Below are 22,695 nucleotides of genomic sequence, written 5' to 3'. Positions count from 1 at the left end.
TTTCAGGCCTATCCCTCTCCCAAAGATTTCAAGAGAGTTATTCATGCTTTTATTACCTCTTAGTTAGACTACTGTTATTCTTTGTATGCGGTTGTAGAACAGTCTTCTCTTCACTGCTGCAGTTAGTACAAATGCAGCCGCTCGTCTTCTAAGTGGAAAAAGAAAGCATAAGAAAGCCAGTATTGGCCTCCCTCCACTGGTTTCCTGTTTGTTTCAGGATTGATTTTAAGATTTTACTGCCTGTTTTTAAGGTTTTAAATGGGCTGGCGCCATCTTATCTAGCAAAACTCTTGCATCATCATACTCCAGTTAGAGCACTGAGGTCGACCAACCAGGTGGTCTTGGATGTTCAGAGATCCAGGCACAAAAATAGTGGCAACCGAGCCTTTGCAGTGACTACCCAAAATCTCTGGAACAGCTTACCTATTCATATAAGAACTGCTCAGACCCTAGAAACTTCACTTCAGCTTTTATTGTACCACAATTCTTTTATTATTATTATTATGTTTGTTTTCTTTTATTCCTATTTGTTATTTACTTTTATATTAATTTTGGTATTTTAAGCCTGTTCAGCATTTTAGTCAACTGTGGTTGTTTTAAATGTGCTATAAAAATAAAGTTTGACAAGGTAGGTGCATTGTCACCTTTTCTGTTAAATTAAAGGATAAGCCTATCGACAACTGACATGGCTCTCAATACTTTCTGACTTCCCTTCCCTGTCTGTGGCACTCATTGGTTCCTTCTGAAAACTTTAATTTTAAAAGCAGCTCCCAAATAAATAGTCATTTAATTTATTAAAAGGCTCAGTAATTTCCTAAAAAGGCGGGTCACTTTTTAGTGAACGTTGCTCAAACAGATGGAAATAGTGCATTTACTTCAAGTAGGATCAATTCATTGTTGGTTTGGGTATTATGGGATTTGTCAACAATAAGAAAATATAGAATATCACCAGCCTTGTACTTTTAAGGAACATATTTGTAATGTGATGGATGGAATTGTGTAGTCGGACACATGATTTTTTTTCCTCAGAAAATTTTTTACAGTGCTGGTGGTGCATTGTGCACAGATCTGGGTTCAGACAGTATTTGAAAGTATTTTCAAACTAGGATTGGTGTACTGTTTTTCAACCTGGGTTGTTTTGTCTCCTATTATTTAATTCTTTAGTATAATAATAGGCATAACTAGTGGTGTAGTGATGTCTTGGTGGGTGGGTATACTGTAGTTTCCTCTGGCTACTACAGTTTTAAGTACTGTATACTCATCCATTGGAACAACAGCAAGGGAAAGGGAATTTTGTTCCTCAAATGTATTCATGGCAGAGCTTCTCCTTAGGCTTGCTGCCATTTCATCAGTACTGCATGAAAAAAACATAGTCTTTTTATTCATTTGAATGAGGCCACTGTGCTGATGCAGTGGGGTTGCAACCACAGTGTTTAATGACATATTTTTACCATTTAACTGGCAATCATCGTGATGAAAGATGAAATAATTGAGACTGTGATAACCTTCCAGGATTGTAAAATCCTGTCACATAGTATTATAAACCTTATATAGTGTTTTTGGTATCTGGTAAGTCTTCAAACTCATGGATCTTTTACTCAAACTGGACTTCTTGGATGCTATTGTGTCTTGTCACTGGTGCCTGAAACAACACACCCACACAAACGCAGCTCACTGAACGTTTTAACGCAGGGCTGTTTTCTGTCTTGGACATCTTCTTAGGAGCCAATTTCAGTTGCCAAAAAAGTTTCTCTAAAGGCTAAAAGTCAGGGAACAAAATGTCTGCCAGATTACATGAATTATTGCAACATGATTGGCTGCACCCAGCTTTGCAAGATGGACACTGTTTAGTACCTCTGGCTATTTTAAGTAGGTGTACAGTAAATTCCCCAACCAGAGGTGGGTATATGCTGTATACACACCACTACACCTCTGGGCAAAACAGAGCTTCCCTGATAGGTTCAGTTTTTAGAAGTTAGCACTCTGAAGCAGCTTCTCTCAATCCTTCAGACCTATAAATCTCATTTTGAAAAAAATGGACACCACAGTACAAACGATGCTCTCCATAATGGAAAGCATCTACAGATCCATGGCAACTGTACAAACTCAGTCATGCTGCTGATGGGGGCTGTGTCATATGGTCAAAAACTCCAGAACAAACAAGTAAGTAGACCTTGACTGCCCTGATTGTCAAGGCAGTAAACAATTACCACACTGGACTGTGTTTAGCCCAATGCAAAACTTCAGTATATGTTTATGCTAAGTTTCTCAAAAATGATGGTGAAATCGTGTTGTGTATATATATAAATGATGGTATATATTTTAGTAAGGTCTGTGAAAAACAGTGAACCTGTCCTTTAAAGACAGGGAAAGAGAAAGAAATCCCCCAGATGAACAATCAGACTAAAACTGCCACATATAATTTCATGAAATGAAAGTCAAAGATTTTAAAAAATTTATGAACACCACTACCCACAAATTCCAGTTCAAAGTAGATTGCATGAAAATGATTTCAAACACAATCACATCTGTTCAAACCTGTCATTGTGTCTTCATGTATCTATGGTGAAATGACTGGGTAGGGCATACTGTATATATCCAGGCAGCAGTGTTGGCAACCAACCTGACTGATGGTGCTCATGGCCCTCATGTAGCTTTCATTGCGTGAGCGGTATTGGGGTGAGGACAGCAGCGATTTGGGGTCGAGGAGGGTTTTGGGGTCCAGGGTGTCCAGGCTTCTATTGATTGAAACCTCACTCACCGCACGAAGGTAACTGTGGCTCCTGATCTGCAGCTTGGGGGAGTGCTCCGTCGAAATCCTTACAAAGAGGAATGACAAGGATGTAGAGTTATATACAAGATCCTCTCTGATATCAAAATACACAATAATATTTTGTTTGAGTCAGAACAGTGGTTACTATCAATTAGGGATGTGCAGAGAGCCCAGTATTTGTATTTGTATCTTTATTTGTTTAGGCAGCAAAATGATTTATATTTGTTTTCAAATTAAAGTGGAAATAGGTATAAAAGTCCAGTTTTTTTTTTATAACACTTTCAATTTTAGGATATTAAACAAACAAGTGTTTATGAATAAACTATCTCATGAAGGAGGTCCCCACACTGGGTCTCAAATTCGAGTCTCCCAGATCATAGATGACCATGATGACTACTGAGCTAAACCAAGTGGATTGCTATTGTGCAGACAGACCTCTACTTATTTATACACCCAGAACACAGAGACAGCACAGCATGTAATGTGTAGAGAAGAACTTCCGAGGCGATTCTTGCTTTGCACTTTTCATTTACTGCCTATTTTTACAACCTAACTTTGCGGAAAGGAGAGGGGGAACAACAGGTTATTGAGAGTTCCTTGGGAGTACTTTGTGTGTGTCAGTGGCTCAGCTTTATTTCTGGGAAACACCCCCAACTCCAGGAGTAATGTCCAAATAAGGAAATGTGCATCATGCAGCAGGTGGATGTGACTCCCCTCAATGAGACCTGCTGATAGACGTAACAGCAGAGCACAGGAGAGAGACTGAGATAGCGATGGAACCGACCTGCAAGCTGGTATTTAACATGGTTTCTTTTTCTTCCTGACAACAAATAATTTTTAAAATATTTTTATGAAATAAATGTTCATTAAAAAACCCACTATTTGTGCTTTGCCTAATAACATATTTGTATTCAGGCACACCCCTACTATCCATGTGACACAGAAAACCACTGCACACAGTGCAGTGATTCAGCTGCTGAATAAATTTAATAAGCACATAATCATTTATTAACCAGCAGCTTCTGTAACAGCCAGATTCTCTGCTGTGGCAAATCTATCTTTTACAATCAGCTCAGAGCTTTTCTTACAACTTTTCATCATTAGTTGTAGCACAGTAGCAACGGTGGTTCATTCAGTATTTTCATTAGCGGTTTTCGTCTATGGCTGTCAAAATGTCAGAACACACAAGGCATTTTCATTATATTCAACTTTAGTTATAGTGTGCACCAAGTTCCAAGCCAATTTTTAGAGCAAAGCTTTTTTCTACAAAATAAAAAAGTGCTAATCAAACATATGGTTTAGATGTGGCCATGTTAAAAATTAGAATGTGAGGAACATGAAGCTATCAAAATTATATGTATTTAAACATCTAGCATCATGAACCTTTTTGAAATAACATTTTTGCCCCAAATTGTGAAGACATCTGAGCTGACATTCGGGTAGCACTACTGCTAACAATGCCACAATGCCAATGCCACTGTAATTAAATGCTGATGTTGGGACTACATGTGGACCACAGTTTACCACATGTTTCAAGACTCCAAGAAACCTGAGCCCTGGGGGTTCGCACCCAAAGTGTGAAGCTCCATCCATGGATCCAGGTTATCAAAACTAGAGATTACCCTCTTATCTTTCTCTTTTCTCCACGAGCTGCAGCAGGAGCAGCTCCTTGCTCTCTTTCTCCTTCAGCTGCAGGAGCAGCTGCTTGCTCTTTCACACCTCCAGTAGCTGCTAGAGCAGCTCTCTGCTCTCTTGTGTGGCCTGCTCACAGCAGACACACACAGTCTTCTTTACGGCAGAAGACGCAAGAGCTTGCCTAAGACTCAGACACTAAGTTTCCTTGTGCCAGCAGCTAACACACAAGTCTGCTGGCCAGTTTAACAAGTACAGGAGCCGCGAAATGGAGTTAGCTTGCCGCTAACTCTACACAAAGGAGTAACCTGGGCCCTCTGCACGACTGGAGTGCTGTCTCCCCAGCAACGCCTGCATCTTTCAGCTTCAAAGCCAAAGCCTTCTCAGCCTGACTCACCCACGGATTCACCGGCTACAAAGCAGGACACCACAAAGCATCTCTTCCTTCATGGACTGGTATCAACTGGGCATAGCCTAGCAACACAGTGAAGCATAGTACGGCTAAGCAAGAATGTTTAACTCAAACAATGTACTGTACGTGTATTGATTTGGTTAAGGTTATACATTGAACTGTTGTTGTGATGTCCTTGTTGCCTATAGTCAGGTTACTGCATAGCCACACCGCTAGATTAATGTTAGCATGCTTAACACATGTTACATCCAGTAACTAGGCCTTGCATGCAACTAACCTCATTTTAACCTGGCACTTTTAGCATACACCGATTGGCCTTAAATAGAGAACCACACAGTTAAGAGGTTAAAACCTAGTTTGGCAAACTTTGGTTCAGGCAGCACATGTGGTTCAAGACACCACATGGTCTGGCCTTTTATCTCTGTAGTTCCCTTTATCAGCCAAATTGTCGGCATGCCATGTGCTCAGTCACCAGTTGACTGCAGCCATCTTGCTATTGTCTTCCCTACACACACACACACACACACACACACACACACATACACACTCACACTTGTATATAGGTACACTTAGCTAGATTAGTATTGTGTGTTTTGTTAAATAAATGCTTTTGGATATACCTGTTGTCTGTTTTAATGTTGCACAAGAATGAGTTTTGCCAACCCCTGCTCTGTAAAGAACTCCAAGTCCTTCAACTTTAACTAGCTATTGATATGGTGATTTTGTTTATAGTTATTAAATTAATTATTAATCAAAGTCCCAAATTCATAGATTAGTACACTTTGAGACTGAATTGACTATCTTTTTCCCTGAGTCCAGGGTGGTGCCCCGTTATTATTAATTCTTATTAATAATTTTATTGATTTTAATAATTAACAATTATCTTTGATAGTCATTAATTATTGCTGATAGCCAAACTTGTAGCCATGGCCCAACACTGATAAAATCCCTGATACAGCAATTTCTGTGATCACTTCCTCCTGTTCAGGTTTGTATCTCAATGTACACTACTGATCTCAGTCATTTTGTAAATGATCATGTATAATCAAAGTAATATACAAGTAGAATGTGTGGGATTTAATCACTGATTGTATGTCTATGCAACATATGATAAATACCAATTTTCCTATCCATATATTTAGAACTGTTCCCATGAAGACTTTGATAATAAGAACTCTGGACTCTGCTGTACAAGCTGTTCAGCAGAGTTAATTTTTTGTGGTCATTTTTTTCCCATAAGATTATGCATGCAGTTTCTATCACGACAGTCTCTCTAAGTATCAACAACTTGATATGTTGCAATTTAGATTACAAAAAGAAAAAAGAAAAGAAAGAAACAACACTCAAGTATAGAACATTTCAAATTAAAATGGTACTGTATATTCAGTATGAAACAGCAGAGCATGTGTAAAAATGATTAAATGGCCAGGTGCAGTAGAATACCATACTAGAAACCAGATTAATTCAACTTCACTAATTTTTTTTCTGGATGAAAATTTCTTTCAGTGATTGAGGCCAAGATTCGGAAGAGCTGACCAGATGATGAAAATTATGTCACATACTCGAGTCCTAACAAATGTAAAAACTTGTAAGGAGATGGAAAGAGATGTCTGAATGTATTTCTTTTTCAACTTCCATTCAAATCTGTAATGTATCACACAATAGCAATGATGTCAAGATTTGGGTAAGGATGATTTTATATAAACAAACAAATACTAAATTAACATTAAAATAGTATCCCAGCCAATATCTCACAAATGTGTCATTGTTATTCTTCTACAGTTCATTTTGAACTGTTCTTAGAATAATCAGTATACTCAATACAAAATTATTGTTCTAATTATTTCTATGTCAAGTTGTTCTTAGTGTCCCTCTCCATCCAGTTTGTGCTCTGCTCAAAATCTCCCAACCCCACAAGATAACATCCATAACTCAGCAACTACCTGATGAGATAACCTCCATCATACACCGTTCTCAGGGTCTGTCAGTCTCAGCTGTCTCTAGCCACATGTTCACACATGTCATTTGTCTCTTAAGTCTCTGTTCAGTTCAAGTTACTCTCTATAATTTGTTTATTGTCAGCACCTTCTCCACACAGTACTTAATACCAATCACTGACAAACCTTGTCTTCCATGTGCTATTATTGTACATCCCATCCAAACCACTAATGTCAAAAAAGAATGTATGAATAAATATTTGTGTAATAACTATATTATATCCTCTCTTACAAATATTACTTCTGCTTCTTCAGATGTTCAGAAATAAACTGTCTGTCTTTTCATATTCGGTTTGGTCCTGTTTTTGTTTGTCTTCTCATACGGTATACAAGGATGATTTCAGCTGATAGTTGCACTATAGCACATAAACTTTTATACTCTCATAGGCATTTTATACACCGCAAGAAAGTGACAGTCATGATGAAATTACTCTGTCCATTACTCTTTTCTATACTATATGTTATATATTATATTACATACTATTCCAAAGGCTATGTGTCCCCATTAATTCCTGTGACAAAGTGGACTCAACTATGACATTTGTCACTTATGTTCATTGCCTAGCCATTTCATTACCACACCTTTGTTTGTTTAGTTTCATTATCTGTTATGTTAAGCATGAGTTCCATATGATAGTACCAATACACATTACTATCCTAAGTCTGTTTGTGTAATGTTACACAGTAATGATAGACAAACATTGTTGCTATTTCAGTTACTTTTATTGCTATTTCATTACACAGCTTAGTAAGTTATTGAGTTTAGAAAATTTCCTTTGTCTACTAAGTGTCTTACCAGTTGTGGGAAATCATTGTGCGTGAGGGGGCTGCCCACAATTCCCGGCCTGTAGGTGATGCTGTTCGAGGGTACTACCATGTCTGAGGAGAAACTGCTGATATTATCAATATGTATTAATAATAGTGCATAGAATAGTGCATTTGGCGATGCATTCTACGGAGTGGGAAATTTGAGCTCCTGTAGGAAATTATTCTGTGTGTTTGTTATTTTCTGGGTCTGAGATATTTAGGGTGCCCAACCCTGTAGTGAGGATGGTGAGGGCCTAATACAAGAGAGGTATGTCAGGACATATTTAGTTGTCTTGGGGAAGCCGAGGGGGAAGGTCAGGCACAGCAGATGCCACGGCTTGTGCTGTTATTTTGATTTTGTGCTGTTATGAGTTGATTTATCCTCACTTTCTCATGTCAATAGTTTTTTTTTTCTAGTTATCTTGCTTTGCACGTTTCCTGGTAGCACCTGTAAATAAATGTACACCTATGGGTCCTTCAACAAACCCTCTTGAGTGAGTCTTCACAATAGACCCTCTGGTGACAACTATCTAACAATTCCATATAGATACTAATATTAAGTAAACATTTCCTTGTATATAAAGGAAAACTTTTTAAGGCAATACAGTCAGAAATTCCATTCATTTGCATTCATTTGTGATCGACAATTCAATCAATAAGAATGACTTGTCTGGGTTTTAAGATGGTGTACAACAATTTTGGTAAACAGCTGAATCACAGAAAATGTGATGTTTTATTATGTGTTGCAGTTTCTGAACAACAAAGCATAAAGGACTTCAAAATTCCCACTAGTCTGCATGTGTAGTGTAGCCTTGTAGAAATCATTGTTACATGTTGGTCTGCTTACGCAGGTTGGTTCACACAGACCCTCACTGCCTGCATGACCAAAGCAGAACAGCACCACCTGACCTTTTAGGCTGTTGAATGAAAGAAAGATATTGAAAGATATTACCTTTGATGGTTAAATAAGCTCTGCTTCAGACAACATTCCATCTTTATCCATGCTGATTTTAAAACAACTGAGGTCAGTGAATACATTTTCAGAAAGAAAAGGAGGATGTGTGCATGAGAGACATTCAGAGGAGATGACAGAAAAAGAGTCGGCCAGAGTCCCTCAACTACTCTTTGTATTTATTCTACTATTTAGAGAGCTTTGAAAGCTTAATTAGACAAAGGTGATATTTCTGGCCTCCTGCTGTAGATCAGACTAAAGATCCACTAGATGTGAATTACACAAGATTTTATGTTTATGTTGAATTTAGTTGGGTATTTACAACAACTGATCTTGTAGGGCCACAACTGCAGATGAAAGCTACAAAAATATGACCAATATTGGTTTTACACAAAACCCAAAACATTATATATTGGTTTCAGACAGTGAAAATTGCATTGTTTTAAAGTGTGACTAACAACAAAGCACTGAATGTCAGGTTTGGCATGTGAGTAGTCAGCTGACTGAATGAAGCATGATATAAGAACAGCATGTCGAATAAAAAAAAACAAGAGATTGACAACCTACAACCCTCCCTTCTAGCATATTAGCAGCAGGCGTTGTGTGAGGGGCAAACAACTGTATGTGGTGTCACTTGTGACTACGTAGGGAACGTGGGGCTGTGGGGACCCGAAGAACACATCCATGAAGTATGGATAGTGATGTGCGTTCTTGCTGTGCTGGTAGTCACAACTACTGTCAGACTCTCCTTGTCCCCACTGGAGAGACCAGGAGTCCAGCCGTCCTTTGACAGTCACTGGAAGCAACCAAGCGGTGTGGAACATATCATAGTCAAGTGCGCCCTGCACAGTGTGTACCCAGTGTACTTCTGGTATTTTTGTGGCCAGTTTCACCAGGCACACCCTTGGCACACTTGGACATGATGTACAATCAGAGAGAACACATCATACATTATAGGTGGGCATGTTAGAGGCTGTGACAATCATGGACGATCACATTAATTACTTCCATCCCCTTTAAACATGGACAGGCTTTCCCCATTATGACGCACAGACAGTTTGAATCCTGTGGAGAGGAAACGTATTGTTGTCCAGGATGTAAAGAGTTTCAAATATGAATACAAAAGCTCAAATTTATTGCCAAGAGCAGATGATATCTGTCTCTTGTGGATGACAGATGCTTGTAAGAATCATTCATTAACCTTTCTGTCTCGCAAGCATGAATGCCATAATCAGAATAAAACAAAGTGGAAAGACGAGCAAAACACGGAAAAAGTGGTCTGTGTTTTTTCAGGGAGGTTTATATGGGTATGCCTTCATCAAATATTATAGAACTTAAATGCGCTAAATTTTGAACTGCTTCATTCTTGGTATCAAGTTTGCAGTGTGGTACTGATTGGAATTGTCATACCCGCTACTGCGCCTTTCCTCCCACTGTGGCACATGGACCAAGATACCAAACCAGCGCAGTTGAAGAAAATACCAGTTCACCAGTGCAACACTACACTTTGCCCAGAGGGCCCAAAGTCACTGTGTGGGTGCTTGTGTTATAGCTGGGCTAGTGGCCCCTCTACAAGAGCCTCTCACAGTGTGTCTTTGGAAAGTGTCAATACATAGTTGTGGCCATGCTGTTTATCAATACTGTCTGTCAGCTATAAATATTTTTCCAATGATGGAAATATACCTCTAGGCTATTATGCCACAATTAGTGAGGGGCCACAGAATTCAACTTAACTGTACCATCTGCAAGCAGACACATTCTACTTTTGAACAGAAAAAGCATTGTAATATCTGTATTGTTGGAAAAATCCTGTGTATTAACATAATATGCCAACAAGAATCTATATCATTATGTGTATATTAATAATTTTAATTAATAATTTAGGTGCACTACACCTGTGATTCTGATAGGTGGCAGTGTGAGACTAGGACTACTGGGACTCTGGACTTTATACTGTCGGGAGCTGCCTTTGCGTCTCATTCTGACGAGAGCAGCCACACTGAATTGTAGCATGTTTTCATTTTCTTACTAATCTTGTGTCAGGAATGTATTTAAGCACAAGTACATCGGCTGTACGTTACCATGTTCTACTAGGCTACATGTGGAGAACTTGCCTAAGTGTTAGTGAATACATTTGTGTATGTACAAATCGCTAAATTTATGCTAGCTAGCAGAGGTGCTGAATCAACTTCAGGGCTACTTCTGTTGTGTTGCTATTTTAAGACTCACTCAACTACTCAGCTTCAACGAGCGTTTGGGTAATCATATTCTCTGCCCCTGTACATTTGTTACAAGCCTGAGGGTTTTTGTAATTATAAGTGTTAATAAGAACATGTTTTTGCTTGTCTATTTGTATTACAGTCTAGTTAGATTTACAGACTAGTTAGGTTGCCCACTGCTTATAAAACCTTTAATGTTAATACTCATGGTCTTAAATGCGATGTTAAATTGTTCTACATCAGTAACAGCTGCCCAGTTCTCTGTAAATCACTAAAACTGAATTTCTAATGTGCATTGAGAGATAAAATAAGGTAATCCACTGCATGTAACAAGTGATAAAAATAAGCACTGGTGAGAGACAAGTGAAAAGTGAGGATATGACGGTTTCACAGTCTATCATATTAATTTTGTTTACTTTCGGTCATGTGTGTATTTCATGGCTGATTTGTTGATTGTCTGGAGAGCCTTTAAAACAGAAAGAGACTGACAGACTTTATACTGTGGAGAGCAGCCACACTGAATTGTAGCAAGTTTTCATTGTCTCACCAATCCTGTTTGAGGATACTTTTACTGTCAGCACTATCCCAAACCCGGGAAGTGTAACACTGTCCTTAGATTAATGGATGACAAGAAAAGGACTGACTTAAATTTGCAAATTTAAACATTAGGGAAATATTTTCTGCTTATACAATAAACTTTAATAAAATATTTTAAATACTAAATGTAAGTATATGAATTCAGGAAAGATATAAGAAAACATTTCTTCAGTGACTCTCTCTTCAGTGAAGACAGAGACAGTGGAGAGATTCCTTAAATGGTAGAAGAGCTGGAGGAGACGCTGAGGTTACATTAACAGATGATGACATGCAGTCAGAAGAGATGGAGGAATGTGAGGTGCACGAGAATAAATGGTGTCATAGGCCATATATATTGAAATCACTCAACCTTTATTTTAATATCAACTGAGGTGCTTGACCTGATGGCAGACATGACCAACATACTGTACGGTATTGAGGACTTCTGTGACATCACCATCTAGCATTGAGCACCATGTTGAAGAATGTTGAATGGCTGTAAACATCAACATTTAATTCATTGTTTTATATGAATCAGTTTTTAAAAGGGGCTGATTTCATCCTCTGACCGCCTGTCTCACAAACAGAGGTAAAATATGAGGGAAATATATGCATGTGACGCATATGCTGTCTCTGCTTATGTCTAAAAATAGTGGCACGTATCCATGTACAACTTCAAATCAACTCTTGGGACAGCTGGATATAATGTTAGCGAGCTGGTAAACAAGGTCCAGAATTCAGGTTCACCCCACACAGGAGACCCATCTGTTTCTTTATTAACTAACGAGACGACGTTTAGGTCCACAGCAGACACTACATCCTGCCACAGGCTTCATATGAGGCCTGCAAGGCAGGGCCAGCACATGGCATAGGCCCCATAGGCAGTCGCCTGGGGCACCAAATGAGGTAGGGGGGGCCAAATGAGTGGGAAGTGGGTTTTTCTGAAATGCAGTGGAAGCTGCTTATAGTGACCACTTCTGTCCAGGTCAAACTGATCACTATTAGCAGATGATTATTATGACTGATTTTTTTTCTTTTTCTCAATTTCTCATGCAGATTACCATCTAATTGACATTTGTATATTTATTACATGAATATAATGTAATGAAACGGGCAGCTTCACTATTTACTGAATTTTATGACTGTTTCAAAATACAGAACAGCTGTTTAAACACTGGTTGTTTCGCTGCTGCATCTCGTTGGCTTGTTTTTGGCAGTTTGTCATAGGCTTCAAGGAGACTATGTTTTTTATTGAGAGAAAATTACTTCCTTTTCTTTTTCCAGTCATGATTGCAATGTGCACACGTCACCAGCGTCAGGTAACCTGCTTGCAGCAGACGGTTGTACGTTGTGCATTTAGGTTGCGGGGTTTAGGGGCCACAGGGGTGCTGCAGTGACAAAGTTGAACCATAATCAACTTTTGGAGAAATGCAACCTGTAACACTGTGCAACCCTGACATGAGGGAAGACAAAAACATTACTAGGAAGAGGGGAGGACATTTCTCTTCGATTGATAATGTCAAAAGTAAAGTTAGGCTTTTCTGACGGCTTCCCAACTCATTTTAAAAAAGACAGAGAGAAAGAGAGAGAGAAAGAGAGAGAAAGTGGATGAGGAGAACGAGCAGTGGTAGCAAGAAAGCCTCTGGATTTTAGTTTAAACCACAAAAGTCTCTTCCTCTTCTGCATTTTTCACAGGCATTTACTTGCAGATATTCCAGCCTGTCCTCACAAGATAAGTGACAGTATAGGTCTAAAATTCAGCTGGCAAAATCAATCTATAGTTTCATTTATGCCATCTAGCGGACGTAGTAATAATGACCCGAGAAAGAGATGCAGTTCAGATGACATCAACGTAAAGGTGACTTCCCTATTAGGAAGAGGCAGGTTGGGGGGATCGCTACATAGTTAGTTTAGATGGCAAAAAGTGGACTTTGCTGCAGGAGACCTCTGTTCACTTCCCATTTCCAACTGTGAGTGTCATGTTTCAAATAGTGAGTTGGGACCTTTTTTTAAAAAAAAAATGCAACAACGTTGTTTATTGTTGCCATGATGACGAAGGTTGCCTAACTGTAAGGAAGTACTAACTATGTTTCAAGCCATGATCTTTCCATAACTCTAACCAAGTGTATTTTGTGCCTAAACCTAACCAGACCATAACAGCGTTGGGCCTCAAACCATGAGGTCACACAGAGAGGGCCTACATGTAACCTGTGAGGCCTGACCACGAGATGCTTTTTCCTTTGTTTCTCCCGAGACAAAGGAATAGCGCCAAAATGCTGCTTACAGACAATGGGAGTCCATTGCAAACTCCATTTCCAAGGATGCTTTGCAATTTTCACACCTCAGCAGGGAACAGTCAACATACAGTCTCATTGGCGGAGACGTTCCTGCACAGCGGAGAGTCCTGATGACGCAGCAATGACATCACCGCCCCTTTAAAAACTGAACGTGCCCTGAAACACACGCCTTTCCCATGTCACTGAGCTAGGGGTAACTTCTGTTCCTCTGTGAGTCAGCTTGACTAAAGGGGGTACCCCACGCATGTGTTTTCCCCTCATCGAAGACTCCCCTCGCCGGACGAGACGAGACTTCGCCCATGTTCACCCGAACACATTCCCGGATCCGAGAAAACCGCTGCTGCAACCAGCGTCCTCAAATTCCCTCGAGAAGGAAGAAACACTCCGCTCTTCTTCACCGAGTCGACTCTGCTGTTCTCTCCGCCACGCCACTGAGAGCCAGCTACCATGCTTTTCGCCGACCGTGCGAGAACGGCCACCGTCTCCATTCAAGCCCAGGACAAAGCCGGACATAAAGACGGACTACACACACACCCTGCTCGCTTTCTGAAGCGACCAAGTAAGAGGCATAAGTCTGGGCAGAGGGAGTGTTAGTTGTGTGTTCCTATCAGCATCAATTGCTGTTGTTTAGCATTTAGCTTTTAGCTTTATTGCTATTGTTTTGTTGTGTTGTTGACGGACCGCTGCGTCCATTTTTCTCTGTTTACTCTTAGGAGTACTTTTAAGTTTGCTGCCTGTTTAGTTGTGTTCACCACACTAGACTGTTTTGTGTTTGTCCCGCTCGGGACTACCGCTGTGTTTGTGCCATCGTGAGTGAGGAAGTAAGTTGCTTTGTCGGTCAGAAACCAGACAACGTGCGTTACAAACTGCAAGGATAGTTGTTTATTGAATGAAGCATTTGTTAACTTTGTTAATTTTGCTAAGTTTAATAAACACTGTTATATCTTTAAAGAGAAGTTCTTTTGTCATTATTGTGTGTAACATTGTGAAAAGTGGCTGATTGAAGGAGTCAGAGCTCGAATTCAACCCTTCTTTGTTCACTCTCGAATGTTGATATCCCTCAGATATTAACCTTCTAGGTGAACTCCCATTTATGAGACTACCTTCTTTGGTTATTGGTCCCGGTTTCCGGGATAATTAACTAACATAATTAGTTAATTATCCTTGATAATTGATAATTATTGCAAATAATCAACTGTGTTCCTCATAGATCCAGCAGTTGGTGCCCGAATTATTGATTAAGGTTAACAGTATCTTATTTTCATAATAATAACCAAACGCACTACTGCCCGTCCCAACAACAGTGCTGTCAGACCATAAAACATTATTTTTAACAGTGATTTGTAAGAGTTTACACTCCTGTGGGTCAAATGACTACTATGGGTCGTTCTGGAGTGCAGGTACAATAGACCTATGTGGTCATTTAATTATGAAGATGTGTTGAGATATTCATATTTCTACTGTATTTCTGCAGTTTTTAATACATGTCTGTTATAGTAGACATTTTCTTTGACAAGACCATCTCACATAACATTTACATTGTCTGAATGATGATATTTTAGCCTCAACTAAACATGGGGGAGGGGTAAAAATAAACTGTTAGAGAGGGGAAAATATTCTGGTCTGATAAACATGTAATGTTAGGAAAAGAAGGAGACAATGAATTCTTACTGTAGAGTGGTCATCTCAGTCAGTGATGGCTGAGTGGCTTTCAAGTAGCTGGCCCGTCGTGCCTGGATCTTGGGGGAAGGTTTGGGACTCCCATCCGAGTCTCCACTGTCGTCCTCAGCCATGGCTTTGACATAGCTGCCGCTCCTCATCCTCCGACATGGGATGTCATCCTCCTTCCCCAGAGGAGAGAAGCCACTCCACTCATCCTGAGGTACCTGGTGACCGAGCGGACATGACAGGGAAACACTGTTAGGAGGATCCATTCCACTGTTGTCTGAGTCCCAGCCACTAAACTGGCTAACTAAACTGTAGTGCTGGTACATAAAACCTATAAACACTGAGCTCACATGCAATACAACCATAAGCACACAGAGCAAGATATAGCATCCAAATACACAGCCAGAATGGCTGGCATTGTTCTTAATCTATCACCCTCTCTCACACACATGCATACATAGACAGTTCCCACACTGCTGTGCTACAGACTAATTAGCATGGAACAGTATGTGTATGGGTCTGCCTGGATAGGTCTGAAATTTCTCTCTGGCTAATTCATACATCTGCTTCCCAGGAGTCAGCTCAGTTCACAAATACATGTCATACATGAACACCAAAGAATATATGTGTGCATCCAGGTTTGTGTTTACATGTGTCTGCACTCATTTGACCTGAGGGTCTGCTTGTTACTTGAGAGTGAGCTAGTTAATATGCCACACCTAGAACAGGATATGAGATATGTCTTACTGACAAAGAATGCACTGAACAGAATTGACCAATAACATGAAGATACTTATACTAAGACCTTTGCTGACAGTAAATCAATATTTACAAAGTAACAAACAAACAACAAAAATGTAACAAAATGTGCACTTCTCTGGGGGGAGGGGAAAGGAGGGAAAAATTGGTTTAAAAAAACAAAAACAAACACAAGACAGACAAAAGAAATTCTACAGCAACAAAAGTACTTTCTGGAGAAGAACTAGTCCCTTTGAAAAGTGTTCACAGTGAGGTCTGTCCAAAATAACCAAGTAACCAAGAGATTGTTTCTCAAAGACATGTTTCTCAAGTGAAGCCTTGTATTGGGATAGCTACTTATCGTTCAGAGATGGATATCTAAAAACCTCAGTACATGAAAATGAAACTAACTTCATAGCTAGATAGCCCTAAAAAGAATTTTAAAATAATTAGCCAAATGATCTTTATGACAATGGAGTTTTATATGGGGATCTCAGGTGGTTAATAAGAATTTAAAAGTCCTGTAATATGCAGGAGCCAGAGCCAGATGTGGCCCACATGTAATCAATAGATTCTTAAAATGCACTGTTGAAGGGACAGGTAGCCAGTGAAGGGATGCAAGGACTGTGGTGATTTGTTTTCTTTTCTTTGTACCATGAGTCTCTCTGCTGCACTCTGAACTACAATGACTGTGTCTTAACATGTGATATTTCTCACATTTCTCCCCTCTAAAAGGGGCAAATAAGTAAATAACACAAAGGAAATACAGATAATACACATATCAAAGGATACGATAAAGAGAATCTGCAGTAAAACTAAATAAATCTAAGGCCTGTTGTTACAGGGCAGTTCATTGGTGCAATTGTCTAATAACAACAATAATAACAATAACAATACTTTCTAATAAAAAAAGAAAAAAATATTATAGTAATGAAAGAATGAGATATGTTAAAGTAACTAATATATTATAGTCACCAGCGTTGGAAATTAATGGGGGGCAAGGGCAAAAATGCCCCTAGAAATCCAGAATAATCCAGGGGCAAAAAAGCCGAAATCTAATCACAACTTTGGTAAAGGAAGCCAACAGGTTAAAATGTGCTCAGCTCATAGTCACCAAACAAGCAAGCATCATCGATTCACTTATAATAAGTAACATTGACACTAACTAACGTTAGCTAACATTAGTGTTAGCAAGTTGGCTAGCTAACGTTAATGTTATAGCCTACATGTGAGTCCTACTGACTGGTGGGGTGATCAATGCCATTTTATAAAGGCTGTTTTATACTCTCTCTCATATATACATATTTATTACACAGCTTTATTGAATACTCGATTCTGATTGATCAATTACGGCATTCTACGGTCTGTTATTTCTAAATAGCAGACTGCTGCCATGAATAACAGACCGTTGCTAAGGACGCAGTTCTGTTCATAGACTCTGAAGGACTATGTCCAATCATATCAATCTTCAGAAAGAAGTCCGATAACATTACCAACTACATTCATGACACCCTGTGGCAAAAAAATATTAGAGACAATGTCTGTGACTGGGCACAGATGTGACGGCAGCCTGAGGAGCTACTGGGCTCCAACCATTACAGAAAGGGAAAAGTTTAGCAAGATTCTGTCCTCCAGTCCAGGCAACAGCAGCAGATCTTAGTAGTGTATCGCTACACACTAACTTAAGTGATAAGCGGCAGTGATAATAGTAATATTGTTACCAGTTGTAACATTAGTAAAAATTGTGTTTCCAGGTGTGTCAACTGCAAAGCCCCAGCAAGAAGGAAACATAGAGATGAATGACAGAAACATCATGATCTTAAGAAGGCTACAGAGCTTTCATAGATATTTACACTACTATGCATGCAGTTCCAACCGCAGAATCTAATGGACTATTTTTTTAGTGGAAGCAATAACATCTAATTTTAAATCAATATTTTGTGTCAGATTATTGATTTCTTTAGTAAATAGCCATGTTATAAGCGGGATAATGTACAGCAAGCAGGTCATTATTGTGAAATGAACCCTGACAGGGTGATGCAGGACCCTAACACGAAGTGGAGGGGTCCTGAATCACCTGTACATTATCCCTTACATATATACTCTCGCTCTTTTAAACAAAAATACCGCATTATAGCTGTAAAGAAGATCCGTCAATAAGCCACCTTTGCTTTTTTACACTGAACTAAACAAAGCTGGCATAATGCCACCACTGTGTGCTTTTACATTGCATGCTGGTGTGATGTGTAACACAACAGCATGAGCTCCCTGTTCTGCTGTGCTGGCTGTCCCTTACACAGACGTCCACTCCTTGACTACCTCCATAGCTGGCTTATTGGCAGAGCTAGTTTAAAAGTGTAAAAAAAACAAAAAAACAAAGATGCCCATCAGTAAAGCTGCATGGGAAAGGAACACAGCCTCTAAATCTGCTGCACCAACAGTAGCAGAAATGGAAATAGATGACACAGAGTCTGACTATGACAGTGAAACCCATGTATAATATGACTTCTACTCAAGTAGCCCATGAAGTACGGCTGGTTTCTGTGACTGACTTATTGAATAGTTTATTGTTTAATGGCTATTACTTTAGCAATTTGCACATTGTTACATGAATTCAATTCTGTTAATGTTGCTGTTTGTAAGGTCACCAGTTTGCATAGTTGTGAAACAGTGCCTTTATTTCCTTGAATATTTTTAATAGACCTTCTACAGTTTCTTGAGAGGATATTTAAAGAATGACCATAAACTAGTACATCTGAAAGACTGATGAAGTTTTCAATTTATCTATAAACTAATGTACTGTACATATATGAAGGCTAATAGAAAATAAATAAAAGCCTAAATATTTAGAGCTGCCCTCCTGCTTTCTCTCACACATACAGATGATATTCTATACACATACACACACTCTTCTCTTTGGAACAGGAATAGTATGCTTTTTATTTACTTGTTGGCACAAGGTGGTGATTACTGTGTGCATTTTAATCTGGGCTCATTTCACATTAAGAACAGCGACTTTATGCACTAATTACTATTTTTAAAAGTGCCCCCAAAATTTTGTAAATGCCCCAATTTTTAAGACACTGAGGGAAAAAGGTGCCCTCCAAATATTTTTTCAAAAATTTCATACACTGATAGTTACTATATGTTATCATATGCAGTACTTTGGAAGTCCCTATGAAATTATTACAGGAATATACAGGAATTTAAATGATAAAATTCTCTGTTTTTTTCTCTGAACACACAAAGTGAACCGGCTACAATAGAAAATATTTATTGAGAGAAACTTCTTTGTTTTGTTTCTTACTTCCAACATAATTGATGCTAATGGTATCCAAATAACAAAGAGTCGGCTTATAACACTGCAGGTTGCACCTTCTTCATGCAGGTCTACTTTATCATGCTCTCTCACAGTGGACATGTTGACTCATCATAGCAGCAGAGGCACAGCTGGAACTAATAACAATAATGAGGCTTCGCTCCATTAAGCTGTGCTGGTAAGCTATGACAGAGAGCCAGGAGGCACAACATCAGAATCCTGGAACTGGCACACCTGAATGGAATGCAGCCATTATCCATGTTATCTCTTACACCTGCGTGTACGAAAGAAAGGTGTACGGGTATATCTAAAGTCTCTTATTTTATCTCTCCTCGCTCCTCGCTCCTCACCTGAACTGGAAGTTGTTCCTGGTGCGCCATTTTGACAGGTGTCCCAAGTCTCTTATTCTGCTCCGAGGAGCGAGGAGCGAGGAGGGATCTCTGAGGAGTGAGGAGCGAGGAAACGCGAGAGCAGCCTACACAGAAGTCTTTTACTGGTCGACACGCCCCCTTATTGGATATCAGTTATTGATTGGACGCTGCAGCTGATCAGACTGATCTGATACATCACTGCAGTTTCATACCGAAGTGGAGACAGATTACAAATTAAATTTAAGTGGATCATTCCCAAGTTTTATGTTTTATTTGTTTCCTGATTCATCATATAGTTAAAAATCTGTTAATTGTCGGTCTGATCAACAAAAGAACCATAAACAACTCTCTTCATTTATTAGAAAGATTTTTTTTCATGATGTCTTCCTGACTTTAATTTTATCCTTAATAACAGTTAAACACATCTATATTTTACATCATTTATCGTCATTTCCATTCAGTCACATGTGAGGCTGAAAATTCCTGAGTGTCGGGTTTGATATGAGTTAAATCATTTCCATTTGCCCTGAAACATTTAGCCAAATACATATTTTCCAGTGTTCAGAAGACACCCTGATCATATTCTGGGTTATTGAATAATGAATTCACTATCAGGATTATCAAAAAATACAGATGCAAATATCAATAAATAGTATAAACGCATTCTGCGAGTAGAAATAGTTCCTGTGCATCTGAGCAGGACACAGTATAAATGCAGAATGCAGGTTGTTATTTAGGTGTTTGTTAAACAGGTAACAGGCAGCAGAGAGGAAACAGCTGCTCTAGTGGTGATAACTGTGAACCTTTATTAGTATTAGCACAGTGCACATGTGTGCAGACACAAACTCCATCAGAAGTTTCTACAGCTGACAGTTGATCCAGCTGTGATCAGCTGTCGCCGTCATCAGAAATGGACGTCGCTTCGCATGACACTTCAGAGGAGAGGACGTCTCATGTCTCTTAAAACAAATTTCCTCGTTTCCTCTCTCCTCGCTTGGTTTCCTTGCGTCTCTCCTTGCATCCATGGTGGGAGGTACTAAGACGCAAGGAAAAGACGGAAGTGAGGGAAACGTGGATGCAATTTAAGAGACTTGGGATGCACCCAATGTCACAAGCCGCCTTCCAAAGACAGAAATATAGTCATCTGTAATAAATGTCATTCTTTAAAGGTCCAGTGTGTAATATGTGTGGTATTTAGCAGCCTCTAACGGTGAGGTTCTAGATTGAAGCACTCCGCCGCTCACCCCTCCCCTCCCTAAGACTTTGGAGAGATTCCAGAAGCTACGGTGGCCTTCAAGGACAAGATTCAGCTATTTGCTGAAAATGTCATCGTCTACGACAACTTCGAGCATTTCTAACAAGTCAAGCGATGAGGTGAAGATGTATTTAATTATTTAGTCTATAATACTATAGGTTATAGCTTACAAGTAAGATAGCAATTATGAGTGTTTTATTGTTTTGGTAATACAAGCTAACATTAGCAACGTCATGCTAAACAAAACTTACGTTATTTTACTCTAACATTAGGCATTATTGATAGCAAGATAGTGTTGGCAGGATAACATTACATATTTTATTATCCGTTTGCAGAGTCAAGTACCGGAGGTTAGAGGAGGAGGAAGAGGGCAAGAAAGAGGGTGAGTTAGCGGTTCTGCTGTAGACAGGGCCAGGCGAGGGAGCAAACACCGGCACCACGGAAGCAGGGGAAGAGGCTGGAAACCCTCCAAAGGGACCGAAGCGACTGAGCTTTGTGACGTTATTTATACAATTATTTTATCATATTCCTATTCACCAGCTTCCTCACTAACTTTACTAGCTCTCCCTCTCTTCATTCACCCTCTAGCTCACTCGACCACAGCTGCTCTCTCTCTCTCTCTTTCTCTCATTTTTTTAAAAATGAGTTGGGAAGCCAACAGAAAAGTCTTTACTTTTAACGTTATCAAACGAAGAGAAATGTCCTCCCCTTGGATCCTCTTCTTTCTCTTCTCTGTATAAAAGAGGCTACTGAAAACATCAGCAACACTACTGAATGATTATATAAATACTATGTAGGATACTGTAGTATCGAGCAGCAATATTTTGACTTTTTTAAAAAATCATGTTATTGTTGTAGACATGTTTGGGAACACTGGACAGCCTACAATCCATATTCTGCACTACCATTACCATATTTCCAACATATCATGAAACTTATAACCTATAAAGCCTTATCTGTGTTTTTTCTGTGTTTAATTTTTCAGAAACTTCTTGAAGAGATGTACGTGGAGGAGCACAGGCAGCTCACCAGTGAACTGCTTCAGAGGCAGCCAGGGTTCATTTTTGATGCCTTGATGATGCGTCAGTGCAGGCATGGTGTCCCACCGTTTGCTGGAGTGCCAGGGGTACCATGGTGTACTTGTAGTAACTGTATAGACATGCCTACGGACCGAGAGAGGAAATGCTGTGGCCAGTACCCTGCAGATTGTGTAATAATAATACCGCACTTCTCCCAGTACTGTCTTGAAAATGCTTTTTATGCATTCACAGGCGGTACTGGGAGGACGTTATGGTAAACCAGGAAGCCTGGGGATGACAACTGGGAGTACCATTATGCTGCCTATAGACATTTCATCTATTGACAGCATGGCTCTTTAAACCGACTTGTCATCCCCAGTTGCTGTGTTTGGAGGATCAGGGACAAGTTCCCTGGTCCTCCAAAGACATCACACTGGTTTCACACCTGGCCTCTGAGTTTCCCTCCAGATCCTCTGGTACGTCCACACAGTATCTCAGGTACTCACACACCTGCCTGTTCATCATCAAGGCATCAAATCATCCCATATTTATTTGTTACATTTCTGATATTTTATTTATGTTATACTTGTTCTATACATTTTCTATATTTATATATTTTCTGGATAATTATTTAACTTTTTGTTTATATATTCACATTTG

At 39.4% G+C, this 22,695-nt stretch overlaps 1 protein-coding gene across 3 annotated transcripts in view; it reads right to left on the bottom strand.

Moving 5' to 3' along the window:
- The window catches only part of LOC122993943 (disks large-associated protein 1-like), a 75,190-nt gene extending 59,384 nt beyond the window's left edge, over nucleotides 1–15,806 (bottom strand). For all 3 annotated transcript variants that reach the window (XM_044368403.1, XM_044368402.1, XM_044368401.1), the window contains exons 1-2: nucleotides 15,337–15,806; nucleotides 2,624–2,819 (exon numbers count right to left, since the gene is read on the bottom strand). In XM_044368403.1, coding sequence (XP_044224338.1) covers nucleotides 2,624–2,819; nucleotides 15,337–15,698 — 558 coding nt within the window. In that variant the 5' untranslated portion in view covers nucleotides 15,699–15,806. The remainder of the gene's footprint in view (nucleotides 1–2,623; nucleotides 2,820–15,336) is intronic.
- Between the last annotated feature and the right edge of the window lie 6,889 nt (nucleotides 15,807–22,695).

Source organism: Thunnus albacares, chromosome 12 (genome assembly GCF_914725855.1).
Source record: "Thunnus albacares chromosome 12, fThuAlb1.1, whole genome shotgun sequence".
Lineage (NCBI taxonomy): Eukaryota > Metazoa > Chordata > Actinopteri > Scombriformes > Scombridae > Thunnus > Thunnus albacares.
The sequence above is the reverse complement of the archived record's forward strand: the minus strand, read 5'-3'. Positions and strand labels throughout refer to the sequence as shown.